The sequence below is a fragment of the Pteronotus mesoamericanus genome, unplaced genomic scaffold, assembly GCF_021234165.1.
Source record: "Pteronotus mesoamericanus isolate MK-2021 breed Mesoamerican mustached bat unplaced genomic scaffold, CSHL_Meso_final scaffold_21, whole genome shotgun sequence".
Taxonomy (NCBI): Eukaryota; Metazoa; Chordata; class Mammalia; order Chiroptera; family Mormoopidae; genus Pteronotus; species Pteronotus mesoamericanus.
In genome coordinates this window covers 5,540,538-5,553,438 of record NW_026555310.1, presented here as the reverse complement: position 1 = coordinate 5,553,438, position 12,901 = coordinate 5,540,538, and the positions used below count along the sequence as shown (strand labels likewise).

Sequence of the window (12,901 nt, the reverse complement as noted above, 5' to 3'; positions counted from 1 at the left end):
CCACCTCCCCAAGAACCTCATTATCCCCAAAAGATGTTGTTATTTTCTGACCTTGGTAAGCAGCTGGGAATAGTAGTCAGGGCCAGTGGGCAGCACCCCACTTCCAAAGGCCCCCCTCAGCTGGCACTGTCCATTGATTGGGCAGCCACTGCCAAAGGGAGCAAAGAGGCTAAAATTGGCGGTGATGGTAGGCTCCGTTAGGGGCAGCAGGGACAGCTCCTAGGGGGCAAGATGACAAGGTTGGAAAGCTGCAGCAGGTACATCTCTATCACCGCACAGCTGGGGGCCAGGGTACCCCCATCCTGGGTTGGGACCAGGGGACTGGCTCCTGTGGGTCACCTGTTTTAGCTGTTTCAGCAAGGCCTCGCTGGCCCTGACCCCGTCCTCCTTCCGCAGCTTCTTTCGGGAGCTCACCAACCTGTCGCTTGCCTTCTGTACCCTCTTGGGCTTCGGTGTCAAAGGCTTCCTGGCTGCCGTATCCTAAGCCAGATAAACCCACAATGAAGACTACGGTCCTCCTCAGAGTCCTCACCTCTTCTATTTGACCAAGAGCCGCTCATTCTGCCCCACAGTCCAGGTCCCACTGTATCTGCTCCACGCGGGCTGGAGTACTCACCTCCTTATTGCTCGGGGTACCCTGTAGTTTCTGCTCCAGCCCAGCCAACTTGCTGTCAATGTGCCCGTTGATCTCCGCTCGCAGACCCTCAGGCCCCCGCCCAGTGCTGAGTTGCACATTCTTTGCCCGTAGAAGCTTCTGCAAGAGCAGATGCCCAGCCTCTGAGCGGGGGCCTGCCAGCAGAAGGTGGTTGCTGGTACCTGGTGCCCCTATTGGCTCCCCATTGGCCTCCCTCTTCACCACCTGGGCTCCCAGGGCACACGGCTCTTCCCGAGGCTCCTGCTTGATGCTGAGCTGGGATGGCTCTGGCACTGCCTGTCCATTCACCTGCTCCAGATGCCCAGGTGCCAGGCTGCTCTGCTCCGGCTTCTGGGCTTCTGCTGGGTTGTCTGGGGGATCCCAAGGTCCCAGCCCCTTGCCAAAGAAGGTCTCTGCAAGCTGGGCAGCAGCAGGTGAGACCCTCCCAGGAGGCAGCTCCAAGGGTGGCCCCTGGGGTTTTGGGGTCCCTGGCTGGGTAGGAGGAAGCTGGGCCTCAGAGGGGAGCTGGGAGCTGGGGGATGGTAATTGTGAAGGTCTCTTTGGCTCTTGTGGGCTGGATGGTGGGGGTGTGGGATGGACAGGACCAAGGACTGGTCCAGTTGATAAGGCTCCTTGTGGGGCAGGGAGCCGGGCTGGGCCCTGAGGTCGAAGCCCTGCCCCTAACTCCTGGAGGGGACCTGTCTGCGATCCAGAGAAGCCCCCAAGTTGGGGTTGACGGCCTAGGAGGCCCTGGAGGGAAGAGGGCTGGGTCCCAGGATCCTGATAGGGTGGGGTCTGGCGTACTGCCTGACTCTGCTGTAGCTGCCGCTGCATGAGGAGTGCCTGTAGCTGCTGCTGCTGCTGAGGACTCAAGTGCCGCAACTGTGGGTTTTTGGCCAAAACTCCTTGGAGCTGTGCTCGAAGCTGACCCACTGTGGGCATGACTCCAGCCCCAGGCAGGCCCTGCCCAGATTGGGGGACAGATCCCAGTTTGGCAGACTGTGGCCCTGCATTATTTGACAAGGGCCGCTCTAGTCCAAGGGGCTGTTGTGAGCCCAGAAGGTTCTGAGTCATGGGCCCAGACTGCTCCCCTAAGGAAACAGAGGATTGGGCCAGCAGGTGTGGCATAGAAGAGGCCTCTGAAGATGATCCACTGTTTGGTTGCCCATGGCTTCCCACACCTGCTGTGTGGAGCAAGTTTACTTGCTGCTGCTGCTGCTGCTGCTGCTGCTGCTGTCCTGGGAGCCTCAGAGGTGGCTGCAGCGGCACAGAGTTGGGCTGAGGCTGGGCCTGGGGTTGGACAAGCAGGAGTTGTGAGTCCCCCGAGAGTGAGGGCTTTACTTCCCCTGGTTCAACGGCTACTGCCTCAGGTACAGTCCCTATTGCTCCTGGCCCTCCCTGATGTGTGGAGGGTACCTCAGTGGCCTCTGGAGGAAGAGCGGTCTCTACAATGCTTTGCTCCTTGCCTGCCAGGAGAAGGGTTGGGCCCAGGGCTCCAGGGCTAGAAAAGTGTTGCAGAGGCTTGGCTGGCATTCCAGGACCAAGTGTCACCTGCTGCTGCTGCTGTTGCTGCTGCTGTTGCTGCTGCTGCTGCTGCTGAGGAGACAGTAAAGTTCGACTTGGATTTAAGAGGCCTATCTGCTGCTGCTGTTGCTGCTGCTGTTGTAGCTGCTGCTGCTGCTGCTGTTGTAGCTGCTGCTGCTGCTGCTGCTGTAGCTGCTGCTGCTGCTGTAGCTGTTGCTGCTGCTGTAGCTGCTGCTGCTGCTGCTGTAGCTGCTGCTGCTGCTGCTGTAGCTGCTGCTGCTGTTGTAGCTGCTGCTGCTGCTGCTGTAGCTGCTGCTGTTGCTGTTGTAGCTGCTGTTGTAGTTGCTGTTGCTGTAAGGACGACATTGGCTGAGAGCTAAGTTTGGGCTGCCCACTATGTGGCAACAGACCCTGCTGAAGATGAGAAAGTCCTGCCATGGATCCCTGCTGTTGGTGCTGCTGTTGCTGTTGCTGCTGCTGCTGCTGCTGCTGCTGCTGCTGCTGGGCTGTGACCAGCCGGTGTCCCATAGGGCCCTGATTCTGCTGTGCCAACTGAGGGGAATTCGGCACCCGGGACTGGGTCAGAAGCACCTGCCTGTGAGGACCTTGGGAGCCCAAAGCTCCAGGATGCTGTTGCTGCTGCTGCTGCTGTTGCTGCTGCTGCAACACTGCTACCTGGGCAGGGCCCAGCATGCCCTGGGGCCCCTGGGGTGGTTGAGGGGACAGCTGCTGGACCAAGAGGCCCTGATGGCTGCTGGAAGGCAGAAGCCCCTGGGATTTGGTACCCAGAGCCTGGTTTGCCTGTACCCCTGGGCCCTGCTGCTGTTGTTGAACTGCCACCTGTCCTAGGAGGTGCTGCTGCTGCTGCTGCTGCTGCTGAAGTTTCTGGGCAAGTTGCATGCGCTGTTGCTGCAGCTGCAGCTGCCTTTCCTGCAAAAGTCTCGAGTCAGTTCCCAGGCCACGAAGAGCAAGATTGCCAGGAAAAAAGCCCCCTGAGGGGCCAGCTAGGGCTCCAGCCCCACCAGAATGTTGCTGTTGCTGCTGTTGGGCCAGGGTGGTGTTGAGGAAGGGCCCGCCAGGCTGGCCAGGTAGTGCCATGCCCCCTGGGGGCAGGCGAAGACTTGCAGCTTGCCCGCCGGGGGGCCCCTGTGGTGGCTGCAGCGCATGGCCAGGGAGCAGCTGACCAGGGAGCTTGGTGAGTAGCCGAGGACTCTGGGAAGGGCTAAGGGCCAACACGGCTGAATGTTGCTGTTGCTGCTGCTGCTGCTGCTGTTGCTGCTGCTTATTCCGATATTCTGCCATTAGATTCGTGTGCTCCTTCTGCTGCTTCCGGACCTAACAGGCAAGGGTTGGGGACGTTAGCCTTGAGTCTGCCCACCCATACCATCCCTCTTCCAGGCCCCTAGTTGCTAGGCTGAAGTCTGCTCTCCCCACCTGATCCAGCTGTTTCTGGATCTTGCTCTGCTGCTCTGTAACGAGCTTGAGCTTCTCAGCATCAGCCTCTGGGAACTCCCGGCCAGCCTTTTTGGCAGTACGCTGCTTGGCACATAGAGCCTTCCGGGACTTGCGGTGCACACCAATCTGCTCCTCTAACACCTTCAGCTGCATCTGTAGGAGCTGTTGGGTATGGAACAGCCACTCCTCATACTGCCGCTGGTCAGCCTCATCTGGAAAAGAAAGCTGGGTGTCAGTACCTACAAATGGTGATCCCAATTCCTCTTCCTTCATCTGCCCCCAGCCACTCTCTTGTAGGCTCCTCCCCATCCCCATACTCACTGATCACTCCCTGGGCAAAAGTGGGTGGATTGGGACGAGCCTGGGAGGGATCACTGGCATTCCGCTCCTGCAGTGAGAGAGATTGCTAAAGGGCCATCGTTCCATACCAGCCCCTAAGAAGGGTAGCCTGATGGCATGAGACATAAGTTTTTACTCCCATCTGACCATTTACCTGGCTACTCCCAGCTGCCACGTGGTTCTGCAGATCACTGCCGGTCCCCCCTGAGAGCCTCTGGGCTAGCAAGGACACTTGCTGCCTAGAGTTTGCCGAAGCAAAGAGGATGTGTTGGTAATGGCAAAAGTTGAAAGGCAAAGAGATGGAACAAGTAGGGAAGGATAGGAGGAAGGAGAGGGTAAAGACTGGGAAAGGAAAGGGCCAACTCTTATCCAAGTCTTACCTGTTCATACCAGGTGCCACTCCAATGCTGCCCTGAGCCATTACCTTCTTGATGCCTTTCAAAGCTACCATCTTGGCCTTTGCAATGGGATCAATGATATCTTCTGCAGCAAATTTGTCCAGGTCTGGAGAGGGAAGAACCAAATGAGCTAGGGCATTTGGGTCAATGCTCCATTTTATGCCTGCTGTTCCTTACGACACCTTGACCTCTACCAAGCCAAGCAAAACAATGGCATGGCGTGATGGAAAGACCAGTGGACTAGAAGCAGGCAGCCCGGGCAACTCAGATCTATCATGCACAGGACATGTAGTCTTGTTTTTACTTGTACTTGGTAAACATTTGTTAAGCCAATCCATCAATGTTGTTTCGCCTGTTTGAGCCTCAGTTTACTCCTCTATTTGACAAAGATCATGACTCTCTTCTCTGCCTACCTCATGGAGCTATTGAGAAGATCACATATGACAAGAATGTAAGTGCAGTTGACCCTTGAACAACATGGGTTTGAGCCACAGGGGTCCAATTATATACAGACTTTTTTCAATAACATAAATGTATTTTTCTTCATTATGATTTTCTCAATAACATTTTCTTTGTAAGAGTATAGAACATAACTCATAAAACATACCAAATATGTGTTAATTGACTGTTTATGTTAATCAGTAAGGCTTCTGGCCAACAGTAGGCTATTCACAGTTAAGTTTTGGGGGCAGTCAAAAGTTACGGGGGGGGGGAGCCAAAAACCCCGAATTTATTTATAAAAATTGCTTTTTGTTCTTACATGTTTAAACTTCAGTCACCTTCAAAGTACTCTCCATTTGATGGAGAGTACACCTATCGAGAAGTTTTTTCCACTGTTCAAAACAGTTTTTTGAACTATCAATTTTGATGTCTTTTAGTGCTTCTGCCATTTTCTGTTTCACCTCTTCCTCACTGGCAAAACGTTTCCCTTTGAGGACTTTTTTCACCCAGGAAAACAAAAAAAAAGTCACTCAGGGAAAGATGACGTGAATAGGGAGGGTGTGGCATGGGTTGTGCTGTTTTTGGTCAAAAACTGCTAAACACACAGTACAGTGTGGGCAGGTGCACTCATCCAATCACCCATCATGAAATGGGCTAAGGCGTTCAAAGAGTCTTCAAAAATAATTCACTGAAGCCAAACACAGACTCTCATAACAATGCCAGCTGGTACACTGATACAGACGGGTTGCTAGAATGCTCACCTAGTGGGGGAAGCCTGGGGGCTTGCCCTCCAAAAAGATAATTCTGGTTTTTTTGGAGGGTCCCCTTTGTATATGTAGATATGACTACATGGGGGTCAGCACCCCTAACCTCATGCTGTCCAAGGGTTAACTGTTCACTTTATGACTTAGAAAGCACTCTTCAAAAGTACTGTTCTTACAGTAAGTAGTGCAGCCCAAGAACCCAAGATGTAAGCCCTGTAGCAAGGTCCTAGATGTCAGAGCTGTCACGGGCCCGACATGGACCACCTATGGCTCACTCACCCGCCTGTTCAGTATGCCGGGTGAAAAAGGAGACATAAGCTTTAATCTTCCTAAAATCATGTACACTGTATAGTTCTCCACCCCTCAAAAACTTAACTGACTGCCCACTTTCTAAAGGACTAACCAAACTCCCTCCCTTGGTCTTTTGAGGCAGTAACACAATGAAGAGAATCAGAGTCAGGGTTCAAACTCTAGCAGTTAGTAGTGTGATACTGGGCAAGTTACTGAACCTCCATGCCTCAGTTTCCCTTTCTATAATCAAGAATAATCATAGTACCTGTCTAGTAAGTCTGTGATTAGATAATGAATGTAAAGTGTACAATACACTGATTGTAAATTACTCAATAAATACTATTATAATTTGAGGCCTTTTTCAATCTGGCCCCGCTTCTTACCTCTCCAGAATTATGGTAGTACCCCCTCCCTTCCCTCCATACAAAGTCTACTCCAGGCTAACCATTTCACTTAGTCTCCAGATATCCACGACTGGCTTTCCTGTTGTTCCAGGGTCAATTATACTCAAGTCTTTTCACCTACCTGGAGTGCTTTCTCTTGTACCACTTCTATCCAAGTCCTAATCTTTTGGTCTCATGATAGCTACAAAGCCTTTGCTAACCAGGCTTCATGCATTCATCCCATTCAATCACTCAAATATCTGAATGCCTGCTATATGCCAGGCAATGTTCCTCCCTTCTTAAAAGCTACAGTGTTTCTGCCTACATCATCAATGTGGTAACTAGTCAAAGCTTTGTGTCCCATACTATGTCCCTCTGTGTCCCTTAACTATGAATTATCTTAGGCCTGCACCCTCGGTGTCCATTTGTTGGTGACAATGATTACCCTTGAGTAACTAAACCAGTGCCCCCAGTGGAGGTTACCTGTATCTGGGAAGAAGCTGTTAGCCAGCTGCTGCTGCATCGCCAACTGCTGGGGTTTCATGCACATGGAGGGTGGCATGGTACCCATGGGCTTCTGTGCCAGCACTGGCTGTGGGCTCTGCTGGGGCACCAAGCCTGCCTGCCCTCCATGCTGCCCACTTAGCATATGCCCTTGGTTTGACACCATGGCCATGGATGGGGCCAGGCGCTGCTGAAGGGCATGTGCTGGGGGCTGGGTGGGCATCAGTGGTTGGGCTAAGCCTGGTTGTCGGGAACCTCCAAGTCCCAGGGCAAGTTGTTGCTGGGGCCCAGCCAAACTGGAAGAAGAGCCCTCATGCGGCAAAGACATGGCCTGGGCAGGGCCTGGTGTGGATAGTAGAGAGTGCTGCTGTTGCTGCTGCTGCTGGGCAGGCTGCAGCTGTGCTGAAAGCTGCTGCTTCTTCTGCAGCTCCTTCTTCTCATGCTCCAGCAGGTCCTCAATGAGCAGGGGTAACTCACTGGCTACCAGTGAGCTCTCCATCTTGTCCAGCTCATCCCCAGATGCTGCATGTCCACCGGGCAAGGTAAGGGCCCCGCTCTCTATCTCAAACTTTTCCAGCAGGGAGGACCCTCCTGGGCCACTCAGTGGGCTAGGGGTCAGCAGGTGAGCTGGCGGCCCTCCTGAGGCTCCAAAGGGGCCCTTTTCAGCTGTGTGCCCACTGCTGGAAAAGGGTCCTGTGCCCATCCGTGCGTCCCGGCTGCCCATCACACTCTGTCCGGGCTTCAGCCCCAGGCCTAGGGAAGTGGTGGCAGGTGCTGGCTCGACCTTGGGGGTGGTGATGGTGAACTGGCAAGGGGAAGGGTGGCGCCCACCCTCCTCCACCTTGGGCTTCACCTCAGGGAGCACTGGTGCCAGGCGGGGCTCAGATGTATCAGCAGCAGGGACAGGGCGCTCCTCCGGGCCCAGGACCCCTGGCTCTACGCCCTGCAACAGGGCCTCCCGCTCAGCCTTTTCATTGGCTGACTCGACCAGCCTCAGGTGCTCATTGAAGATGTCCTTTTTGTCCCCGGTGTCCAACTCAGGGTCAGTATAGGCCAGAAGGTCAAACTCATCCCCATTGAGCAGGTCATCCAGGTGGGGATCATTGGTCTCCAGGTTTTCCAGGGTGCCCAGCTCATCATCTCCCTTGGCCACATCCACACCCAGGCCCAGGTGAGCAAGCTCCTCGTCATCCTCTAGGGCCTTGTGGGCATCAAAGTCATCATCCAGCTCAGGGTCCTCACAGGGTAACTTCCCAGCTTCCAAGGCCAGCGGAAGGGGGCGGCCAAGCTCAGTGCTCGAGGGAGGCCGGCTTACCAGCTCCAAGCCAGTGGGGAGGGTGGGAGCCTTGGTGTGGGATGCTGGATGGAGGCTATTGTTCAGTTCCGTTGGGGCTGAGGGTTTCTGCGGGGGAAGGCCTGATACTGCCAGACCACGAAGCCCTTCAGGAGCCAGTCGGTGGGAGTCCTCACTCACAGGGTAAAAACGGGGTCTCTGAGGGGCACCCTGACCAGGAAACGGAGTCCCCCCAGGTCCTAGTCCTTTCTGTACATTGTGCCGCAGCTCAATGAACTGGGCAGGGCCAGCTGGACCAGGCACTGGCTCGCCAGGGCCAGGCAGGCGGGTGGGAAGTCCTGCCAAGGGGGAACCTAGGGCCTGGCGGCCAAGTTCAGGCCCAGGAGTTGATGTAAAGCGAGTAGACATGGCAAGTCTCATGGAGTTTGCTGCTGTTGCTTGCTGCTGCTGCTGCCACAGGTGTTGCTGCTGCTGCTGTAAGGGCAGGGACCCAGGATAGGGTGCTCGCTGATAGAAGGCTTGGGAGCCTCCCACCAGTTGCCTGAAAGAATATGCAGTAGTCAGTAACATGACATTGAGATAAAGAAGAACTAGAACATGGGCCTAGGGCAGTAGGGAAGGATAAAACTAATGTGGCAAAGTGGAAGGAATGAAAGAAAACAGTAAATGAGAGAGGAGAAGGATTAGAGAGATAGGTAAATCAGAAATAGTACACAAAGATGGTGAAGTCTGTTCCCTTGGAGAACCCCCTGGAGCCTCACCTGCTATTCACATCCATAGAGGAAGGGGTGGCTGGTGGAGGTGGCCGGGAGAGTCGGTCATCACTGGGGAAAGCCCCGGGCCCTAGGATGGGGCCACCCAGCTTGCTTGGGGGCAGCCCTACAAGGCTGCTCTTATCCTAGGAGAGAGAGAGGTAGTTGAAGATGGGACTACCTTCAGTATCCTGGGCCCGACGCACCTTGCCACCCTACCTACCTGGGTCCCAGTGAAGGGGGTCTGGCCTCGACTCAGCTGCTCAAAGGCAGGGCTGCTGGGCTCAGCACCCCAGCTGCCCGGGGGGCCTACTGCTCCTGCAGCTGCTGCAGCTGTTTCCTTCTCCTGCCGCAGGGTGTTACGCTGGATCTGTTGCCGAATCAGCAGCTCCCGTAGTCGCTGGCGCTGTGCAGAGAAGAGAAGAGGGCTAAGTCTGTCCTACTCCAATTATAGGGATAGCACAGGGACCGTGGAGATATGAGGGCTCAGCTTCACAATGTCTACTGACCTGCCGTTGCTTCTCTAGCTCTGTCTGGCTGAGGCTGGAGACGCCTGGGTCTTGGGTACCTGGAAGTTCAGGTGCCGCCAAAGAGCTGGCCATTCCAGCCCCTGGGTCTTCTCGCTTATCGACTGGAGAGGTGATGCCAACCCGCTGTGAGGCTCCGTGGGGTGGGTAGGAAAGGGACCCATCGGGTGCAGGTGGTGGTAGAACTGACGGGGGGCGCAGCGGGGACAGCCCATAGCCCTCTCCTGTGGACCCCGTGCTGGGTCCCAGGGGGCTACCCGATGGGTGGAAGTTTCCTGTGGCTACTGAGTAGTTTGTGCTTTGAGGCTTGCCCAAAGTAGGGCCGGGCCCAAAATGGCTGTTGATCCCGTGGGGTGGAGGGAGACCAGGCTGAGGGACAGAAGGCTTTAGGGAAGAAGGCTCCCCTACTGCCTGAGGGAAAGTGAAACGCATGGGAGAAGGGGTGCCCACAAACGCACCCGTCCCAGGGGACCGGGCGAAATTGGGGGGCTGCCCACTTGGGACCTTGGCATGGAGCTCACCTGCCGGCCCTGAGGGCAGGGCTGCTGGGAAGCCCCCAGCCCCCAGTGGAGTGTGGGCTAGAGGCCCAGACTTAAAGGCAACTTCAGGGGGCTGGGGTCGGGGTGGCTTATGCAATGGGGCAAATGGGTCACGGGACTGAGGGCGAGAGGGCGGGCGGGAATAAGGGTCAGGGGACTGGAAGCGAGGAGTCACAGGGGATGGGCAGAAAGCCTCAGCAGACAGAGGACGGGGTGTCAGTGGGGACTGGGAGCTGGATTGGGACTGGGGACTAGCAGGCACTCGGGAGAAAGGGTCAGAGGGCAGTGATCGAGGGGGCAGGGCACAGCAGCTCTCAGGGGGTGGGGGTTGGGGGCGAGGGGTCAATGGGGGCTGAGTGTAAGGGTCAGGGTAGGGGCCAGGGCGAAAGATATCCGAGTGGCTAGGGGGAGAAGGGGCCAAACCCTGGGCAGGGGATGGCTCCTGGGGCCTTAGGCCCAAGCCTGGGCTCTGGGGCTCTACCTGAGATGCCCGAGGGGTCAGGGGGGCTTTGAAGACATCAGGTGCCTTTAACTCCAGGCTGCCCAGGTGGGGGCCTGAGGAGGGTGAGTCAACAAAGCCCAGGTTTGGGGGCCCATAGCTAGGAGAGGATGCCCCAAGCTCTTCCTTCTTCACCTCTAGGGCTTTCCGAGACTCCCCAAAAGGTGGGGGTGACAGCAGGGGCTCAGAAGCCTTGCCACCCCCTACCCCAGGGCTCTCAGGCACAGCCAGGTTGTCCAATGAGGGGCAACGGGGTTTGAGAAAGGGGTCGGGTGTGGAGGGCTGGTGTCGGGGAGTGCCAGGAGGGGTAGTGTGGAATTCCCCTGGCTGGCCAGTCCCAGGACGAGATGAGGCGCCCAGCGTTGGGGGCTGTGCGGGGGCCCCAGTTGGACTAGGAAAGGGAGGATAGGTGGGTGGTGCCGTAGGGAAGCGGGGCTCCAGAGTGTAGGCAGGGGCCAGTCCAAAGGGGTCCTGCGAAGGCACTTGGGCAGGCACCTGGGGTGGGAGCTTGAGGAAGAGCTCACCGGGCGAGTCGGGGCCGGGCACTGTGCCCGCCGGCGGCTTCAGGAACCCGTCCGCAGAGGTAGACAAGCCGGCGGGGGTAGTGGGGCTGCCAATGAAAATGGTGGGGGCCGCAGCAGGGGGCGGACTGCCCAGTGCCCCTGGCTGGGGGGGAATGCGGAGATGTAGGGCCGGTCGGTCAGTCTTACGGGCCATGTCGCCCGCCTTGGTCTGTTTGTTGATCTGGCTCTCCGCCTGCTACGGGAGGAGACCAGGCACAGAGCAGTCAGGCTGCTGTGCACAGGACCTACACCCCACCCTCACAGAGGCCCCCCGCCACAGGACATCAGCGGTGCAGCTTGGTGGGGCCCTCACTCACCTTTTGCACCTTGTTGATGCGGTGAGCTGCCCGGTTATCTTTGGCCTTTTGCTGAAGGATAGAGGACAAAGTCTTAAGCCTAGGGCTCAGTCTCATGCCCAGCTCCCAGCCATCATGTCACTCACACTCCCTTCCCAAAAGCTGATCCCTTCTGGCCCAGTTGCTTTAGGAGTAGGGAAGGGGAAGAACTGAAGTGAATTTCCCCAAAACACACCCCCCTAGGTTCCCATGCTGACCCAGGTTTCCTTCTGTCTCACCAGGTAGGGGGCTTTGTCAGCAGCTGGAACTTTCCTCCAGAGCTTCATTATTTGTTTGCAACGGCTAGACCAGTCTGGAGGGCAGAGGGATTGCATGAGGAGGCTTGGCAGGTGGTGTACCTTGCACCCACCATGTTACTGGTTGTCGTCTCCCATGCCCTTGTCCCACAGGTACCTGGGTAATCTTGCTTGAGATTGGGAAAGTTAATGTTGGCATAGAGCACAGGCGAGATGGTGGAGAGTTGGCCCAACTCCTCATCCTTCTCCCAGCGCTGAAGACTCCGCTGGTTATAGGACAGCCCATCGCCCTCACCCTCTGTGGTGGGTGTAGTAGGGGTGGAGGGCGTAGTGCCCCCTGAGCCTGTCCAGGGGCTGTCTGGTTCACCAGGTTCCGGGCTAAAGAAGCCCCCGCGCTCCCTGGGGCGCAGGGGCAGAGAGTCACAGGGGGCAGGGATGCCACACCCCACCCCAGACAAACTGCCCAGAGGAGCCAGGCCCATGCCCTGCCCCAGCAGAAAAGGGCCACTAACAAGGAGGTGGAGAGGAGCAGCAGGAAGTATTGGTACAGCAGCACCCAGGAGTCTGAGAGGTTCCCTCCCTTGGCATGGGCCCAGCTGCAGGGAAGAGACAATGGGGACAGCCCACGAAGGTTAAGCATAGATACCAACCTAGAATCCAAGAATGGGGACTGGCAGAGGCCCGGGTAGGAGTCCATTGGGCTGCTGGAGGGGAGATTGCCCAAAGGAAGTCCACCTATAAGAGGCACAGGATCAGAGAAAGGGAGCAGGTAGCCCATCTAAGGGCAAGTTTGGCCATACCTGCCCACCAGTCTTCAAACCACCCATATCACCTTGAAGAAAGGGCCTCTGCAGTGGTGTGCGGCTGCCATCTAGGCCAGGGGTTCCACAACCCAGATGCTGCTCTCGTTCGGAACCCAGAACATCCTTAAAGAGCTGCTGCAAGTCCTTGGATTCCATCTTGGGCAGCTCTGTGGGGGATTGATGGAGGAGGATGCTGAGGTGGACTGGGGATCTGAGGCAACACCACACACCCACAGGCAGTCATGGCTGGGGAAGGTACCCATTAACTCCCCGCTGTACAGGTGAGAATCCCGCAAGCAGGACCTTCTCCTTCTCCCAAAGAGGACTCTTATAAATGAAAAGTGCAGGTCACAGCCTTACCTTCTGTGGGAATCCTGTCTAAGTCTGAGCTAAGCATCCCCTCTCCTGGGGTGCTTGGTTTCTCGGGGTCACTGGGCACTGGGGATGCCTTTACACCCCCATCCTCAGGACCTGCAATGGCCAGGAGAAACCCATGGGTCAAGGCCAGCATGGAGGTATCACACTGGCCAAACTAAACCACAGCATGGAAGAGTTTCCAGTCTCCAACCCCGATGGTGCTCAAGGGCAGAACAGGTTGA

At 56.4% G+C, this 12,901-nt stretch overlaps 1 protein-coding gene across 1 annotated transcript in view; it reads right to left on the bottom strand.

Annotated features, from left to right (window-relative positions):
- Positions 1-12,901, bottom strand: part of KMT2D (lysine methyltransferase 2D) — a 40,566-nt gene that overhangs the window by 10,883 nt on the left and 16,782 nt on the right. The window contains exons 26-42 of the mRNA XM_054591160.1: positions 12,663-12,773; positions 12,332-12,469; positions 12,150-12,234; positions 11,657-11,898; positions 11,482-11,555; positions 11,225-11,275; positions 9,289-11,103; positions 9,003-9,185; positions 8,789-8,925; positions 6,713-8,568; positions 4,333-4,456; positions 4,107-4,191; positions 3,935-4,001; positions 3,593-3,825; positions 617-3,493; positions 340-480; positions 52-219 (exon numbers count right to left, since the gene is read on the bottom strand). Of these exons, the coding sequence (XP_054447135.1) occupies positions 52-219; positions 340-480; positions 617-3,493; positions 3,593-3,825; positions 3,935-4,001; positions 4,107-4,191; positions 4,333-4,456; positions 6,713-8,568; positions 8,789-8,925; positions 9,003-9,185; positions 9,289-11,103; positions 11,225-11,275; positions 11,482-11,555; positions 11,657-11,898; positions 12,150-12,234; positions 12,332-12,469; positions 12,663-12,773 (8,387 nt within the window). The remainder of the gene's footprint in view (positions 1-51; positions 220-339; positions 481-616; positions 3,494-3,592; positions 3,826-3,934; positions 4,002-4,106; positions 4,192-4,332; positions 4,457-6,712; positions 8,569-8,788; positions 8,926-9,002; positions 9,186-9,288; positions 11,104-11,224; positions 11,276-11,481; positions 11,556-11,656; positions 11,899-12,149; positions 12,235-12,331; positions 12,470-12,662; positions 12,774-12,901) is intronic.